This window comes from Netta rufina (genome assembly GCF_964035555.1).
Source record: "Netta rufina genome assembly, chromosome: 25".
NCBI classification, from domain to species: domain Eukaryota; kingdom Metazoa; phylum Chordata; class Aves; order Anseriformes; family Anatidae; genus Netta; species Netta rufina.
The window spans coordinates 2,253,382-2,272,511 of record NC_140149.1 but is presented as its reverse complement, the minus strand read 5'-3'; the positions used below and the strand labels follow the sequence as shown (position 1 = coordinate 2,272,511).

At 50.2% G+C, this 19,130-nt stretch overlaps 1 protein-coding gene across 1 annotated transcript in view; it reads right to left on the bottom strand.

Annotated features, from left to right (window-relative positions):
• The window catches only part of ST14 (ST14 transmembrane serine protease matriptase), a gene marked incomplete at both ends in the record, with an annotated part of 28,902 nt that extends 11,433 nt beyond the window's left edge, over positions 1-17,469 (bottom strand). The window contains 6 exon segments of the mRNA XM_084301624.1: positions 11,050-11,063; positions 11,066-11,164; positions 11,387-11,477; positions 11,481-11,502; positions 11,504-11,546; positions 17,415-17,469. Of these exon segments, the coding sequence (XP_084157750.1) occupies positions 11,050-11,063; positions 11,066-11,164; positions 11,387-11,477; positions 11,481-11,502; positions 11,504-11,546; positions 17,415-17,469 (324 nt within the window).
• Positions 17,470-19,130: the final 1,661 nt, after the last annotated feature.

Genomic DNA, 19,130 nt, shown 5'->3' with positions numbered 1-19,130 from the left:
GGCCTCAGAGCATCACCAAGAGCACAAGGCGCCTCGGTGCTAGCAGCTCCGCAGCCACCCGTGGCAGACCAAGCCCCGAAGGCTCCTGCTCGCAGACACGCAGTGCTAGCACGTGCCTCTTCCTCACTCACCAGAAGGAAGTAGGTGCTTCCTTTTGGGCACCATCCAAGGTGATCAATCCGAGCAAACTCCGGGGCGAGGCCCCGCACACCCCATGACCACAGCAGGTCACAGCCCCAGGACCTCCAAGATCTCTGCCTCCCAGCAGGTGAAACTGCAGACACGGGTCCAACCCCCCGAAATGCCTGCTATGTGGCAGGCGTGTCACCCTCACCCCGACGGACACGGCAGGCTATAAATAACATTCCTGTAAATGAAGAAAACGAGCTACTTCCTCCCCACACATCCACACAGCTCTGTGTGTCTGCCCAACGCTCCTACAACCCTGCCTGGATTTCCCCCTCGCAGCAAACACCTGGGAAAGGAAATGAAACAAAAAGCCGGCCACAGAACGAATGCCCACAGCCAGGCTCTCAGGACAAAGCGTGCTGGAAAATAAAGGGCAGGTCTCGGAGGCAGCCACCCGGGAGCGAGGGATGCCACCTGCAGCACACAGCTATAAGCACCCTGCAGCTCTGCAGGCACAGGATGAAACCACTGGACAGGGAGGAACGTCAGCAAGCCCTCGGCGCTCAGGATTTTCCCTTTCTTGCACCTTTTGGCCCTGGTTTACCTTCTTCCATCCTTGCCCTGCCAACGTTACCTGCGCCAGCCAGAGAGGGAATCAGAGCAGCGTGCTCCATCCTCAGAAAGGGGCACGGCGGCAGGGACAGCCCGCTTCCCAGCACAGAGCTGCCCGATGAGACAGGCGTGCTCCATGTGTCCCCTCAACCCGTACAAGGAGGTGGAGGGATTACTTCACGCTCTTCTTACAAAATCTGGAGGGTGTAGCTGAGCAAACCAAGCCACGCGCCAGGAATTTGCCCAGGCAGGAGCATCCCTCTGGCCGCTGTGAGCTGCCCAAAGCAGGGGGCAAGAGGGCACCTCGCCATCCCTGCCACTGCCCCTCGATCCCGAGCCTTACAGGGATCTGGCAGCTCGCTGGCTGCGTGGCCAGGCAGGGACACAGGGCTCTGGGTGACAGCAAGGACACAACACCACAGAGCCCACCGGCACACGCTCGCCGCTTCCAAACGCACTCCTGCACTTTGCAAGGGGGAAATGTCATCCCTGCAAATGTGAGCCCAGGTCGGATGCTGCCTGCCCTCTGCCAGCCGGTGTAAGAGCTCAGAAACATCACCAGCTGCACGAGGACAAATGTCACAGACACCCAGAAGCACCCAGAAGCACCCAGCATGTTGGCAGAGACCTCTGAGCCCACGGCACCCTCCCGATGAGCGATGCTCCCTGCAGGACAGCCCATCCGCCTGCATCACCCTCCCACTCCTCCTGCCCTTCCCTTACCCAACCTCTGTCCTCTCCTGCCACATTAATTTTTTTTTTTTCCCAGGCTCCTCCCAGCCTCTGCACTTCAGCACAGCCTCTCCTCCTGACGTGTTAGCCTGAGGCCCTACGCAAACCAACGGGGACAGGGCAGGGGAAGCACCTTACCCTCCGCTGCTGTTTGGCTGCGTACATTTAATCCTCTGCCAACACTGCCTGGAAGGCCATCGAGATGAGAGCAGCCCACGCCTCCTCACATCACTTGCTCTCAGAACAAGCTGCGTTTATCCTTGAGCAGCTCTCCGCTACAGCATGGGGAAGGAAGCCTCCGTTCGGGTTATTTATTACGGCAAAAAACAAACCAGCACAAACCACAGCACCTCGAGGTGCCCGACTGCTTTCTGTCATCAACATCCAGCCACCGCCAGGAGGAAGAGGAGGCTCTGCAAAGCCACAAGGACGGCACCACGGGGGTGCTCTTGCCTGTTTGCCTTCCACGATCGCACAGAAAAACTTGAAAATGTAAACCAAGGAAACTCCTAACAGGAGGCACACAAATGGAAGATAAATACATGCCTATGCCTCCAACCAAGACACTCTTCAGTCGGAATCAGGGTTGCCTAGAGCCTGACACACCACCTGATGTGCTGCTGCTAGCAGGAGGAAGGTATTTAAGTCACTTCTAACACCTGCAGGAGCCTGTGGTAGGAGAACAACCTCCAGGGCTTCAGTGATGCTCATGCAGCAGCTCTCCTGGGCTTCCTGGGGTGAGCAGGAGGAGCCTCCTGCCCCAGCTCCGAGGGGAATGCTGTGTCTGGGTGGGTAACAACAACTGGGCACAGGCTGTTAAATCTCAGCCTCAATAATACACTCCCCTGGCAGGTTGATTTCAGCCAGATGGCATTTCTTCTCTGAGAGGGGGATCCTGCACTTCTTGCCTAATATTGAAGGGTTGCAGCAGTGGTAAAATGACGCGCAGAAATTGCGCCTCCTGGAGCTGCTGGGAGCGCAAAGAAACCCTTATTCAAAGCCTGGCCGCCCTGAGGAAGCTGATTCAAATGGTGTATTGCCATCTGTGCAGTGGTGACCACAGGTGACTGAGCACGGAGAGCCAGCATCCTCCTCCTCAGGCGCTGACCGACCGGCCAGCATCGCTCAGCACATGCGATGCACTCCAGCTCCAGTCCCTGCGAGGAGGAGGAACGTGGCCACGTCTCTGGCTGCAGGTACCTTCATCCCCCTGCACGATTCCCCAGGGCTCAGTTTCATTGAGCTGAGTGAGGGAACCACACTGGCAGAGAAGCCTGGGGCTCGGCAGCAGGTTTACGGTAGTGCTGTGTGAGGTCAGGCTGCGAAACACTCGGCTCTGTGGCCGGAGTGTTTTAACACCCTCTGAGCTCACAGCTCTATCTGTGCAGAAAGCACATAGAGAGGAACAACCATCAGCGTGATTAAATCAGAAAGAAAACACGGTTTCCTTCCCCCTCTACACATAAGCACACATCACCTCTGCGGCTGCAGAAAAAACAAAGCAAGTTAGGCAAAAGATCTTAGAAATAAATCTTTCTTTAGACAACGTCTCTGCTTATCTTAGAAAAAAGGATGAAGGGCATTAAAGCTGAGAGTTTGCTGCTGAGACAGCAGCGATATCCACAGCACCAAGAGGAACTAAAGGAGCGTGGGGACTCTTGGGAGACTAATTCCATTGTTATTATTATTTATCATTTTTATTATTACACCCGTATAAGGTGCATAAGCACTCACTGATATTTGTACTCTCTAGATGTCACCCAGCAATTAGAGTCAGATACGAGAATGGATTCCAACAGGTTCCTGTCCCTGCCCTCTGCTTTGAGCGCCAGGCCTCATCCTCTCGCCCACGCTCACACCTAAGACCACCACTGCAGTCCCCAGCCTCCTCTGACACTTGCGTCAGGCTTTTTAGCAAAGCTGGTGCACACACCTTTGATCCCTGTGGAGAACCTCGTCCATACAGAGGATCTGAAGCATCTCCCAAGCACTACGGGAATGCTGGATCGGATTGTGCCAGGAAGATTTCAGACGAGGCCCCGTCCTGACCTCTGAGTAATCGCCCCTGCCCTGCTCAGCACGAAGAGCACCCGGCTGACCTTAGGACCAGATGTGTCTGTGTCCGAACAGCGCAGCTCAGCCTCTGCCCCTCACACACATCGTGCCACACATCCCCTCTGCTGCCTCTCCTGCCCATCACGGAGACACAGCTCGTGCTGCTCTCAGCTAGGCAGAAACCGGACGGAATCAAAAGCAAAAAGAGTTGAAAGATCACAGTTAAACCGAGAGGCACCCAGACGTTTTATCTCCTTTAGCTCACAGTTGCTGGATGTTTCCCTGGCACATACTGAGCATTCCCTTCATCACGACGCATCTGCAGATAGAAATCAGGGAGGATGTGAACGCGCGTCCTGCTCTCACCTTGTCCATGGCTCCCCAAGAAGCAGTCGCCAGCACAAATTGACTCCAGGTCTGACTCTTCTCACCCGTCTCAATGAAACTACTTCTATAAACATTAATAGAAAACCTTTCCTGATATTCTCTCCGCGTTAGTCACAGGCGCAGTTACTTCCTCTTGCTCCTCCTCACTCGGTTCTCAACGTCACCGCTCCCTGCAGCAGGAAAGGAGGTTTCTGGCTGGAGCATCAGCTGGGCTGGTGCGGTGCCCTGGGAGGGAAGTCTCATGCCAATCAGGTGGAGGAGTCAGAAAGAAATCCCCACGGGGATGAGGAGCAAACTCCCTCTGCACAAGCCAAAAGCCGCTAGATGACAAAAGGGAGCTGCTTCTGTATCAGGATGTGCTTGGGTTTCCCAAAAATATCCTTTGGGGGTGGTAACGAGTCAGGAATTAAGTGCTTAACTGTCCAAGCCTCCTCCTGAGCTGACAGTCCACGCTGACCAAGGGAACAGCAGCAGAGCCTTTGACTAGTGCTCCGAGCCCCAGGCTGGAGCTGTGGTGTGGGGAACCAGAGTTCCTCCCATCTTTGTAAAACCTCGATTTTCCAACAAACAAATCACAGGTTGGGAATCCTATGTTCTACATCTGGTTCCCGTGGGTGCTCCGCTTCTTGCACACCTTGGTTTCCCCCTCAGAAGAAATTCCCTGAGGAAGCTTGGGAAAGGAGCGTGCACGGAGGGATTCATGTTGTGCCCAGAGGTCTCCTGCATGCAGCTCCTCGGCGATGAGAGCTCCGGGAGAAGTCCTGTGCAGAGCTCTTCACTCCTCCGTAACCCAGCCGCTCGATGTATTTTTAGACAGCAACTGCAATCCGCCCGACTGGACAAACCAGAAGCTGAAGTGACTAATTCTGTCAGCAGGAAACCCAGCAGGCACACAGGGAGGGTGGGAACTGCCACAGCATACTCGGTATTGGAGACGTTTTACTGGAAAGCAGAGATCTTCCTGCAATGGGGAATCCCAGAAAGGCCAGCTCTCTCCCCAGCAAGAGGTTTTGGGGAGGTTTACAAAGCACCTTTGCGATCAGCATCTCGCACACAGGTTGGTTTTCAGGCCACAAATCTGCACGGATCACGGGAGGGGAGAGCCAAGGCAGTGTCCCCAGGCTCTGCTCGCAGCCCTCTCTCCACAGCTTGGCTCCTTCCCTCTGTCCTGTGCAAACCTGGAGCAAAGACTTTGCCAAAGGCTGACACAAGCGTCCATGGCCGAGGAAAGGAACCTGGGAGAGGTCTCAGATGAAGCAGAGTCATCAGGCCGTGTGGCTTGACTCTCGGGTAATTACACCCTTCAGCTCCCGGGCTGTGATCCGAGAGGCAATTCCCACCTGCCCTTTTGCAGCCACACCTGCCTTGGGAGGTGTTCAATAAAATCTGAAACAAACATCACATGAGCAGCGTGGTACTGGAATTGAGAGGAATGAAACCCCTCGACTCACCAACTGGCTCAGAGCTTGGGACCCTGCAGCCTTTAGGATCAAGGGGGTGGGCTCGTGGATCTCCCATCCCTGCTCACAACCACGTCCAGCTGCTTTGCTGCATCAAAGTTCCGTCTTTTGGAGAGGGCACAAGTCCCTCACGTTTCTATTTGAGCAGACTGTGGACACCACCACTTCCCACTGCAGATCTGGAAACGTATTTTATTCTCTCAAGCCTAAGGTTTGACAGGGGTGCAGAAAGGGAAGCTACGGCCCAAGCAGTACGTTAGCACCGAGCATGTTCCTTGAGCCTAGCTGAGGCAGAGAAATGGACATTTCAGAAGGGCAGTTCGGATCTTAGGGACCCTCCAGGGGTTTACACCATGCGGGGCTAACCTGTTGCTGTGCAGGTAGAGCACAGAGAGTTGGTTTTTTTCAAAACCCCAAGTTTCCCAGATCACACTGAAAGCCAAAACCAGATTTTTGGTGTTGGCATAAGAGGAAACAGAAAGTTTCCAACTGAAAACCACCACCAACCCAACAACAGCAAAAGCAAACACACTAACAAAACCTAAAGGCTGCTGACACGGTGTGCAGCGTGCAACTCACTTCACCCCAGTAGCTCAGGTACAGCTCCACTGCTCTCGAGATCGACGCCTGCACCAACTCCTGCTGAAAGCCCTGGTACTGCTCCAGAGAGAGAGCCGATAAGAACAATCTTCTCTCAAATTCTTGATAAGAAATACATGGAAACAGCAAACAGAAGAGCTGTGTTTCTTTAAGGCACATTCACACTGTGTTGCCCCAATATTGGCAGTAAAACACCTTGGAAACTTTGCCAGTGTTTTATTTTTCTTCAGCAGTTCCTTATTAAGGGCAATTGCACTATAAAACGATGGCACCCGAACTGACGAGGGAAAAGGGAGCAGGAAATAAGGGACAGAGTGTCCTCCTGACAGACCGTCCACCTTCCAGGCTCTGAGGGTAAGTGCGACAGTGAAAGGCACAAGTCACACACCTATCCCACGCACAGATCTCCAGCTCAAGTCTCTATAGCGTTCAATTGTCTTGTGACCATCCTGAGTCATGCGAGAAACTCAATTCCTTTAGGTTAATTACAGAAGAAACTAAGTTAATGTTTGCGCAGGACAGCACGGGCTTGGCTTGCTGCCCCGCACCGGGCTTATCAACGCAGCTGTGTCATGCAACACAGCAGCTCATAGAAGTGACCACATTTATTTGTGTTTCTGTTACATGAAAAAAAAAATCACTGCTGTAAGACTTTGTAATTCCTGGGGAATGAAAGCTGCCTTACAGGCCTGATCCATGTAGCTCTGAGCCTTGAAATTCTTCCCTGTAAGATGCTTATTTCCAAAGACCAGAAGAGAAGCACGCCCCAGATGTAAATAGCTTATTTAAAACACTCTTAAATCTTCCATGGTGCGGAGAGCACTGTCTGATCAACAACAATACTCTCAAGGAGGCTCACAAAAACAGCTGCGCTCCAGACCTCGATGAAACATCCTAAGCTCATCATTACATTTCACCCACGCTCCTTACTGACAGTTTTGAGGTGGCTCTGGGCCAAGACATTTGAATGCTTGGGGTCAGCAGCAGGGGAAACACCAGAACATCCTCCAGGCAAAGCCTTCTCCTGGCAGGTCCGTCCCTGCTAGCTGTTGGGAGCTGCTCTCTCCTCTGCCCCAGCATATTGCCCAGATACCGCAGCACACCTGTGTGTAAGGCTGGCCCTGGTGGCCTTTGGATGGTAACGGTGTATTCTCCCCTAGGCAAGGCAAGAACCTTTGGTCTGATACGTTCCCCAGCCAGGCCCTCAATAACTCTCTCCCTCTTCCCTCAACAGTTTTACAGAGCGATCTTTTGTTTACAGAGCAAAGGTCTCGCGTACTCTCGATCAGCCCCAGCCTCTTTCTCGTCGTGCCTTCCTTATCCCTGTTTGCCTTTGGCAAGAAGAGCAGCAAAACTGGCCCGAGCAGCAGCTCACCCACCGGGGGGAAAGCTCTGCACCTTTCCGAGGGCGAGCGGCAGCTTCCCCTCGCGCTGCCCTGAGAGCCGCAGGAGGAAGCACGGCCACTGCAAAACACGTTTGTTCTGCCGTAATATTCGTAGGCCCACCGAGCCCAACAGCAGGGCCACCAGGGGTGTTCAAAAGCCCTCGTCTTGCTGGGGGAGACCTCCCAGAGCAGATCAGCTCCTGTTGTACTCAGAGCAGGGGAGGGGACGCGGTGTCCCCTTGTCAGGGGACAAGGGCTTGAGGCAGAGCGGTGGCAGCGCGAGCGACTCCTTGTGCTCCTGGCAGTCACCACGGCCCCGATGCACACAGACCACGGGGCTGGAGGCAAGGAAAACTGTTTTTCTTGCTCTAGGCCAGCTTTCTCATCGGTGCTAACACAACCCGCTGCTTTGCTGCCGTCAGATAACAACCGCTAAACCCTGAACTCGGGGACCTGCACCAAGCAGCCTGCAGGTGAGCTGGAAAGCACTACGGTCGTGGTTTAATTTAAAAGCCTGGTTTTCAGATGACTTTGTGGCACTGAACAAGCACTGGACACCCAACCCCAGAACGGTGTGATGTGGCGTGCTGTCCCGGCCCGACCCTCAGCCAGGCAGATCTCCTCACGAAGCAAAGACTGCGGTGAAAAGTCGCTCCCTTTCAACGCCCGGAGATAATACACGGGTTAATTAGCAAAGCCCCAAAGCCCTGGGTTAACGCGAGGCGTGCTGGTGACTCGAACTGGTTTAGTTGGGGCTGTTGCTAAACAACCCGGCTTCACTCCCGGCACACTGCTCGCCTCCCCGCACCGCACCACGGCGTATTTTATAAAAATACCCGAGGTGGAGCGGCGCGGTCACAGAACCATAAAACACCCGCGTTCAAAGGGACCCTCAGGGAGCGGAGCCCAACTCCTGCGTCCCCAAGGGACCCCCAAAAACCTCACCGTGTGTCTGAGCGCAGTGTCTGAGCGCTCCTTGAGCTCTGTAGGGCTCGGGGCTGTGCCCCATCCCTGGCGAGGGATGCTCCGATGCCCACCCCCATGCCCCGAGCCGCCCCCAGACCCCAGACCCCGTTTCCCCTTGAGGCTGCCGGGCTCCAGCACCGCCGCAGCCCCGCTGCCTGGCTCCCGGTTCCCCAGGGCTCCCCTCACCCCCCACGGCACCCACCTGGGGCCGGGCGCTGTACTTCATGCTGCCGCCGGGCTCCATGGCGAGCGGGGCCGCCTCAGGCCGCCATGGCGCGGCGCTCCCCGCGCTGCCGGGCCCGGCCGCGGCCCCGGTCCCAACCCCGGCCCCGGCCCCGGCCCCGGCTCCTCCTCTCGGCACCGCCCGGCAGGTGCCGGCAGCAGGAAGGGGCCGCCCGGTGCCCGGCTGAGAGGGGCAGCCGCCGGCTCCCTTCACGAAGGATCCCCTCACGGCAGCAGGGCTCGCTCTGCACAGCCCCTACCGGGGTGACAGCGGCGGTCCTGCCTCGAAACCTCCCCTCAGAGACAACCCTCACCGCCACCCCACACGGTTTTCCCCCCCAGGGACGAGCCCACCTTTTGCAAACACTCACATTGGGTACGCTCGAGGGCTGCCAAAGCCAAATGTTTCCTGAAGGCTGCTCTCTGCCAGGCTGTGGCACCTGAGGAAGGAGCCGCCTCTGACCAGAGCAGACCAGATGCAAGACGCCAAGCACGGCAGCAGGAACAGCACGTGTGCCGAAATCGTGCCTGTCCGCTGACCCGCAGTCTCCTGGGGACTGGATGGTCTGGTATGAAAGGGTGCTCCCAGGCAGCAAAAGGCAAACACCCGGGGTTTGGGAATGCTCTAATGTAGATGTGAGAGAGGGCTTTCAACACCAGAATTTGCATTCCTGACCCTTACTCCATCATTTTTTCTTCTCGGAAAGGTGACCACCACACACTGATTTCTAGGCTTCCTACATTCAACAGTAAGTCAGGACTAAAGACTGCTGAACCAATACCATCTTTCCTGGAAAATTTTCCCTCCTCTGTGTTACACGTGATAGTCTATACCAACATACAGAGTCTGAACTGGCCATCCTTTACACCAATTTCAGCCCTGAAACTGATTTTTTCCACGACTGAAGTCCCAGAACTGTTTTTGACCTAACAGAAGTTGTCTGCTGATTACCAGTGCCTCAGGGAGATTTTTGCTGGGTTACCTTTGTTTGCCCTTGCTTTGAAATGTCTCCAGCAGAGTGCAAGTTTCCTGTCCCGTTTGTAGGTGTCTCCGTGGGGAAAAAAAGAGATCACATCAGCTCTATGGTCCTGCTGTTTTCTCTTTAGGTGAAAAAAACAACTTCTGTGCTCTTACAGAAATATTTCTGCCACTGCTTCCCAGCCCCCTCATCAGCTACCAGAATCCCCTCCGCTTGCTGAGCACAGCACAGCAGGAAGTGTCTCCGGATTTAAGGTATTCCCCTTCAAAAGGTGGCTTTGTTAGTCAGCCTACTGAAACTACCTGGCTGGCTGATGTCAGGGCTGCTCTCAGCTCCCTCGCTGCTGCCCAGCCCAGCCCAGCGCTCCAGTTTTACAGCCACTCCCTCCCTGGCCGACTGCAAGTGCCCTGGTCTGATTTAACACCCCAGTGAAACAGCATATTTCAGGTACAAAGTAGCTATTGCAAGCTGAACTATTGCTCTTTGTTTCTGTAAATTTCTCTTCCTCTCCTGCATATCAATTCATCTCCTCCAGGCAGGTGCCAAGCAAACACTGTGCTCTGGGATGTGGCTAATGAGGGCTAGACGCAGACTCACTCTTTGAGGCCTAAGGTGTCTTGCAAAGATCCACAACTCCTGGTTTCACACGGAGCTGTGAAGGCTCCGTGTTTCCTGTTATTCAAGCCACTGACATTTTACAAACTAATTCATTAGCCCACATGGGTCTTTGAACAAGGGGACGTAATCACTGCTAGGAAAACAAGAAAACAATACATGTGCTAAATATAAAATATTATATAGCTGGGAGGCAGGCAGTTCAGAGCCCTAAATGATAGGATTCCCATTTCTTTGTTGCTGAAGCAACAATTTATTTAGTGGAATTGTTGTAGTACTGGCTAAGTCACCATAGTAGATGATGGCCCCCTCCTTCTGACCACTATAAAGACCCAAAACATCAAGCAGCAATTCTCAATAAGCAGTCGGCCACGTGCTTTTGCAGTAGTAGACACTTCCATGCGTCTCTCCAGTCTGACTGAGCCCAGCAAGTCAGTGTCTCCACTATTAAGAAAGATGTAATTGAAGCAGAAAGATCAAGCAACTTACTCACTTGGAATGGTAGTAGTCAGCAACAAACAAAGCCTCCATTTCTGCCCACTTATATCAGTTCATTCAATAAAAGCTATCATCTTTTCCACCTAACCTTTTCTCTTTGTATCAGTATGGCCACAACAGCAGCGTGAGAGCAGAAAGTCAAGGTTTAACACACCTTCAGGAAGGAGATTACTTACTTTAGGTATAACCAAAACTCGTAGAACCAAGTCTGCCTTTGTTGTAAGTGTACACAAGTTGCAAGAGCTAAACTACAGCAAGCTCAACCCCCTAGAAGAGTCCTAAAGGAGACCCAGAGTGGCTTCTGGGATCAGCAGCCAACACTGTCTGAACTGGCAGAATACTTCCAGCCCCTGCTCCCAGCCCTGGAAATGCCATGAAGGAAAAAGAAGGGAAAGCACAGCTGCTTACACAAGGAGCGAAGGAGGCTGCCTGCAGGGGAAACGTCGTCTGGTGGAGGCAGTTCCCAGTAATTCTAGCTCCACCAAGGAGCACCGTCCATCCACATGGCCACACCAGTGAAGGGCTGGATTCGGTCAGTGACAAAGGGTTTTCCTCACTGCAGTGTCTCAAGGATTCTGTTCTCAGTGTGACTCCTAAATTCAAATTTCACCGACAGTGTCCTCCCACCCAGATTCCTGCCAGACAAGCCTGAAACCACCCCACACATGTCTGCAGCGAAAAACTTTCAATCCGGTTTGGCAACTTGGACGGCGATACAAAAGATTGGGAGAGAGATAAAACTCACAGGGTGTCCTGTTACTTTGCATTCCAATGGGTAAATAAAGGGCTGATTCAGTGGGAGGAGAGGAAAACGTCATCCAGAAGCACCGTGGTTTTCAGCTGAACCGGCAGCCCCCAGAGAGCAAAGGAGCGTGACCTGGTGGTGAACACCGGGTACCACTCAGCTGATGATCACAGGCACAGCTCTTCCTGCTTTCAGGCCTGAAGCAAGTTGTCTTGGTGTGATTCAGCCTCTCCATCTGTAATGCAAGGGGAATAATTACTGGCCTTGGAGAATGGGACCTGTAAAAGTGCAGCAAGGTGCCTTCAATTGGCCACTTGATACTATGAAGGCAGAGCTGAGCTGTGGTGCTACTTTTCAGAAAGCTTTTCAAGGATTACTGTTTAATTTGGACGGGAACTTAACCTTTGATCTCAAATGCTTCTTTCAAGAGCTCTGGAGTGGGAATCCTGCTTCCAGAACACAAGTTTGGCAGGGATCACAAGTAGCTTTGACCCTTACATCAGTAATACCAGCCACTTCCACCTGCTTTAGTGCTTAGCCAGATCAGTGCTCATTACAGAGCCTTCCTGAGATCATGAAAGCTGGCCAGAACACAGGGCACTAATGATTAGCTCTATCCTGTGGACAGTATGGGCGTGAGCAGTGAGCAAAGGATGTGATAGTATGAAACCAGTCTGCAATGAGAAAGTCCACCCTCAGCTCTCCAGCATGCCCCAGACAGCTCTGAGACACACTTTCAGAATTAAGGGGAGATAATTTCTTGTGTCTCTGTGGAACTGACAGTTTGTGTGATGGGGCTAGGAAGTATGTCATAAAACGTAAGCTTGCTGCCAGGACGCTACAGTTTGCTGGGTCTTTCTTGAGCACTTCCATGGCTCATGAAAAGGAGAACCTCTTTAGTGAGCTCTGAATCAGCAACAGCAGAGTTTGCCAACCAAACTCTAAGTGCAATAGAGTGGACAAGCTTGACTGCCAGGTTTCTGGCACTGCGTGTTTTGAAACCCGGCTGCACACTCAGGCACGTCCAAGATTCAAAGTCAGTTAAGGTTCTGTCTGTCTGCCTGACAAGCTACAAGTGCACAAGAGCTGAGAGAAATGCAGACAATGTATTGAATTGCCTATATCTCTTCGGCTTGTTACAAACAAGTAGATCTAACTTGTGCCCACATGCTATGCTTCCTCATTTTCAACAGAAAATAAACATTCAGACTGTGTGGGTGTAACCTCAGCTGTTTACAACCGGAAAAAGAAAAAAAAAAAAAAGGACGCAGACTTGAGTTTTCACTTATTCCTCTTTAATTCCTCTTATTTCTCTCACTTTGCTGGTGCGGGATATGGTATATACTGGGTCATATAGTTTTGTTGTTGTTGCGTTTTATTTTATTTTTTTTTCCCCCAAGTTTGTATGGTCCAGCTTCTGTTGCCTTTCAGTCAACATACTGCCTGGTGTACTTCCAGTTATCCCTCTAGTGGGGTATGGCAAGACTGCATGTGCTGTCAACCTGCCCACCCTAAAGCAGGAAAACTGGCGTGAACTCACCCACAGAGTTCAGTCTGCCAGAGGTGAGAAGTGATACGTGCTGTCCCAGATGCTGCTAGTACTCTCTAGGATGAGGTAGCAGGGTGGATGAAACATCCTGCTGGCTAGATCAGGCTTGCAGACCTGCTCTAGTCCATTCTCCATCCCAAAAGTAAGATCACTATGCATGTTTGTCTGCCTCCCCTCCTCCCAAGACAATCTATTCTAGCATTAGGTGACTTACTTTCTATTTAGTGGTGCAGGAGCAGAAGCAGAACGAGGATATGGGCATCCTGGGAAGGACAAGGACACTTCCACAGACAGAAACTGATCCTTTAATTTAGGGATGAGCAGCCTTTGGCATGAAAGACCAAGAGAGCTGCAAGAGGGCTCTCCAAGTTCAGCAGGCGCTGGGAACCACTGCTAAGCATGAGATGGGGTCCTGGAAACCTGCTGAGCAGCAGCACCTCACCTCTAACACACAAATCATTTCTACACAGTGAAAAGATTTAAAAAAAAAAAGTTTGTTCAGGGATGGGCAGCAATGGCAAACCTGGTGAAGCTGAACATCTGCCACAGGCGTGTGAGGACAGCAAAGGAAGAGGCTATGTACCTTACACTGCTGGTGATGGAGCTGCTTTCATGTCACTTGATTGATCTCCTGGGTGATCACCTGCACTGTCACTTGTCTCAGCCCCAGCACAAGTCAGCTCTGCAGTACTCACAGGGAAGTTCTGACTGCAAGCAAGCTGTGAAGATCTCGCTGCAAAGGAAAACACGATGTGAGAGTGTCTAGCATCTGCAGCAGCGCTCACAATAGGAGGCAGCAGCGCAAAGTACAGTGGTGGAAACAGCAGATTTATAAACACAGTAAGAGCTGAAATTTGTTCTTCCTACAAGCAGACGACATCTCTTGACTTCTGTATAGGGCACAGGTTAATTCCGTTATTTGTATCAGGGTTTTTTGACTTGTGCCCTCATAACAAAGTAATCTCTTTAGCTACATTTCCTTGAAAATCTGTATAATGAGCAGGGAATCAGTAGGCTTATGGAATCAAGATACAGCATACATTGAAATCCAGTTACACAAAGGAGGAACAGACTCTTTGTACCTATAGCAAAAGCACAGGGAAATCTCACAGAAAAACCTACGTGGAAGCAAGCAGCAGTTGTCATCAGCAATTGATCCACCTCATAACAAAACCAGGATATGCTATGGTACAAAGAATCTCACCTATCACTTTCTCCTGGTGGGGTCCTGAAGTAGGCACAAAACCCCTAGGTAGAGGTACCTCATCGGGAATATTTAAAGTTTAAACCTGGTTGGGCCGAAGTTCTAGTTAGTCCCTTTCCATAATGATAGGGTGAGGGATTTTTTGCTAGGTTTTTGCTTTTAAAAGCAGACTTTCTTATTGGAAGTTCTCACATCCATACCCCTGCTGTTTGTTTCTGAAAGACTATAGTGCTTCCCACTGCCTTTTAGAAGTTAGCTGAGGCTGTACTGAGTATCTGTAGCAGGACTAGCACTTGGCTATGGAAGAAAAGAAAATGAAGAACCACCGATCTCAGCATTTTCACCTAGGTCACGCAGCCAAAAGGGTGACCACACCTGACTTAAAGAATAATGCCCCTATTGTGTAAGAGCAGACATAATCCTCACCCTCATTTCTGTCCTGTTCCATGTACGATTTAGACTGACAGATGCGAGCTATCAACTTGCCTGTGTTTGTGTGGGGACAGACCTCTTGGTATTGAGCTCTGTCCTAAACAAGTTAGGAGAGTTTAGATTGCTCCTCGGGGGGGCTGGCATAGATGGGGGAACACGGTGGAAAACAGCAGCTGTCTGCCATCAGCCTGAAGCACGCAGCAAGAGGGAGAAAGGGAACCTGACTGTGGTAAGCTGCTGACTGAGAGGACTGGGCGTGACGGCACTCCTAGCACAGAGGTATGTGTCATTAGGAGCTGCTTTATTACATATATGTACATATATATGCGTGTAGGGTATATGTGTGAATATAGATATATGATGCAGGTGATCCTCCTGTAGGAGGCTTTCCTTTGGCAGTACTGTTGATGAGCAGCTGGGATAATTCCAGTAATTCTCTTTTTAGCATTTCAGTACTCTCCCTCCTGCGGGCCAGAGGGTGCTGATTCAACCACACCAATGTTGTGCTTTGGACTGCACAGTACTAACTACAAAACGTGAGCAGCACTGAACACAGGCAATTATCCTCTTTTTACGCTGTACTGAATCAGAACCCGTGGATGTTTTATTGTGAATTCTCTGCTTAAGAAACACCCAGGGCTTTGGTGAAGTCTGCTTGCTTAGTATTGCCTCCCAACCCAGAAGCTTGGCCTGAATCTTCCAAATATTTCTTGGTGCAGCCCTGCTATATGCCAGACAATAAATCCTGGGTCTGTATCTGTGTATCTGTGATGCTGCACATCTTCATTGGGCTGTTAGAAAGGTGCAGATGATCTTAATGATTTGCATTGCCACATGGAAAACTGAGCTGGAAGAACTTGAAAAGATACAGAGCATGACAGGAAGGATATTGAAAAGCACAGATGAAGCTGAGGCATTTTTAAGCCTGGAAAAGAGATGGGAAAGTAGGAACACAAAGCTCCACAAAATCACTAATGGCCCACTAAACAGGACTTATTTATACTCTATCACATCGTCTTTTTCAACAAGGGAGAAAACAGCAGAAGTTGCACAAATGCTGACAGTTTTTCCTTAAGAAATTCATCAGAAGTCACAAGCCTGCCAGCAGCTATGGATGTGGTTACCAGCAGCTGTGGCAAGGCATTTTGGTTGCCCTTTGGAACAACAACAGTGTGGTAGCGAAAAGATAACTTGCACAAGGAGTGCCACGCCATACTGCCCCATAAGATGATTTGGTATCATAAGCTATCTCAACATCTCTGTCAGCTATCACTAAGGGCACACTCACCTCCTCTGAGCCTTCCCTTAACTTCCCATTTATCAGCCAACACCAGCTCCATGCAGGGCCAGCTATTGCCTACCCACCCTGCTCCAATCTGATCTCTTACCACAGCTGAAACACAAAGCTGGCCAGAGCTCTGTGGGGTGCTCTGGCCAACCCAAAGGAAATGTAAGCACGTGTGGCACCTGAGCTAGATCCAACCTAACCTGGATTTGCTGGTACTGATTCTTAAACTGCAGCTTCACTCCAGACAATATACCTGTACAGCAGGTGACAGGAGCTTGTAGCGTGTTGTAGTTCAACAAGCATGTTTTAAATTTTAAGGAAAAAGAGCCAAATGACCTTAAACAACCTTGGCAGAAAAGTGCATGTTATGGAGTTCCTTGGCTCTTGGCATGTGTCAAAACCCATCAGTAGCATCCTTTTTTATCACGCTAGCTGTGCCACATAAAACAGGCAGAAAAAATGGCCTTGACAATGGAGAAACGGCCTAAAATGGACTTTGTTTTCCTGCTAGTGCTTCTGCATGTTCCAGCCACTTCGGAAACACTGTTGCCTAGCAAACTGAAATCAGAAATATGGAAATCTCAAGTGTACTGGAATCTTTGTCAGCTCATTTATACTTCCTATCTTTTGCTAATATTTCTTACTTATTCTGCTGGGAAGAACCCTTTTGCAAAAGGAGCAAGTCATCCACAACAAAAAGATTTTAAAAACGAAGGTCACCTTGCCACCATCCAAAATATCTTCCATATACCGTATTAGAATAAAAAAGGAAGCTGATTAAAAAATTAACTTCTGCAGATGACTTTGAACCAGGAAAAGAAAGTTGTGCCAGCAGACAGCTCTAATGCAAAACTGAGCAAATGCCAGAATCCTTATCTGCAATTGCTTTTAGCAGAGACTGAGGTGCTCTCTCTCTAGCAAATGTGTGTTATGACAGGGAGACTGGAGGGATTTCACCCATCTTGGTAGCACCTTGGGATCAGTGTATGCCATTACAAACAATAAATACTAAGTTCCCTCAATAATGGGAAAAGAAAGAGAAGCTGCTTAATGGGTTTTGAAGAACTTCTCCTGTCATAGTTCCTAGATAAGCTTTAAGTAGACGTGTCTGCTTTCTAGCTTCAGAAAGACTGCCAGGTAACTGCAGAGTTAAGACAACCAATCACATATTTTTTTTCCAAGTGTGTATATTTGTTTCAAAAGAGATACTAACTTCCCATAAAAGCCTGCCCTATGACAGACAGTAGAGCTGTTCTTCCCTTCCCTCGGTTGCTCTGTGTCTTTGGTCAGCATTTTTGTCCTCACAGTTTATTCCTGCGGGACTCTCCTTGCATCGCTACAGTACTAACGCTAGCAGCTGGGTGAACCTGTTAGCCTGGATGCACGAAGCCAGCCACCCACCTCACCCACAGCCTCTCCAGCACAGCAGAAATGCTCAGCCCTCTCCCACTCGGGATGCTGCCAGGGTTCAAGGCAGCAGCAACAGGATCACGACAGCCAGTGACGCTGCTGCCCTATGCCCACCAGAGGCAATCCAATCCACTCAGCTACTTACCTCCTGCTCTGAAACACACGATGGTAGTGTGGGCTTGCCTGAAGCTGGGAGCCATTCCGATGTCTCCTGCATCTTGCAAGAGCAGCACTGTTTTGTCCCCATGGAAGGAGCTCCCGAGTTTGCTGACTCTGGGCAGATAGAGCACCCTTTCACCATGTCTGCGTCACTTTGACTCACAGCCACAACACAAGCTTAAAAACAAAACCAGAATAAATCCTATCAAACCAGACACAAACCCAGCTTTTTACTTACAAAGTGTAAATAAAAATGTAAATAGCAGCTTGGTTTACACTTAACAGTGCTCCTTACTGCCTGTATTTACATGTGTCCTGCTCTAGCAGGAGACAGAGACTGTAGAAGTACTGCCCCTGCAGGACTCACCTTACGACTGTGGGCTCTTCCTCGGGGTCACAGCTACCTAAATACACCTTCATGTTGCCTTTCAAAGACATAGGGCGCTATTTTTGTGACAGCAAAGCACTTCAGGTTTTTTAGGGAATCCTCAGTTTTGCACATTAACATGTTCCTGCCTGCCCCGCTATCCTAGCACGTTTGGAACAACTCAGTGAGGTTTATGATTTTAGTTAAGTTTCCAGCATCCTGCAGAGACCGCATATGACACTGTGACAACCCAGCTGACAGAACAGATAACTGTCTCTCTCTGCTTTTTACCAGCTTTAAGGCAGCTTCAGAGTCATTACATGACAACCTGATTTGGAAGAGTTATTTCAGTACAGGAACATTGTTAAAAGCAAACCGCAATACAAACAGCTCACCAGCCTATTGCTTGTCATTTACACTACACACACTCAGGCCACACCAACTAGGAAATATAACTAACTTATTTCCATGCAGAATAAGGCAGTGCAGAGATGTCAGTAATTCACAAAGTTGCAGTGACTCAAGGGCTTTTGACTGTCTGCCCGTACCCATATCTTCAGTGTGTAACTGAGAACAGGGAAGAAACAATTCTTACCACGGGCTTTGAGGCAGCTTGCTTAAGTGGTCAAAGAGCCCTCAGCACAAATACTTTTATAAGTAATCAAGCATATTTTTGCATGTAGTGTTTCCCTGTCTCATAAATACCAACTAACCACTATTTCCCCAGGGACAAACCAAAAAATGTTCCCGTTGCTAAAAATTTATTCAAAATGACTCATCATCACGTTAAAGTTACTTACCCAGCTTCAAACAATGTCAGCATCTTTTCAGGTCCTTGCTTCAAGATCACGTTAACTCTTTCTGCAGCATCAGCACAGCAGGTAAAACGGCACGACCTTTGGCAGGTTTGCTCTTTTACTTTCAGGGCCACCACCGCCTTGCTCTGGATCAGTGCATCCACTTAGCAGCGCCCCTTCCTGGATTTGGTGACACCTGCTTTCTCTAAGCGTCATTGCAAAACTGTCTGGTCCCGGAGCTATTAAAGACCAGTGCATTCCTCCCTCAAGGATTTTGGTTCTGGAAGGTGAGTTACTCTGCTCGAGGCTTCGCAAACTGGAGGATAGTGAGAAAAAGTAACGTTACAAGACTTAGATGTAAGGCTTACCAAGGTAGTTTGGCAGATACTTCTAGACATAAGTGAACAAATTGGTCCTTAAAACTTTTACCTCCATTTTATCACTCCATTTTATCAGTTTTTAGGCCTCAATGCGGGACACCTTACACAAGATTAATCCCTGCTCAAGCTGGAAATTGCTGATAGCATTTATAACTGAA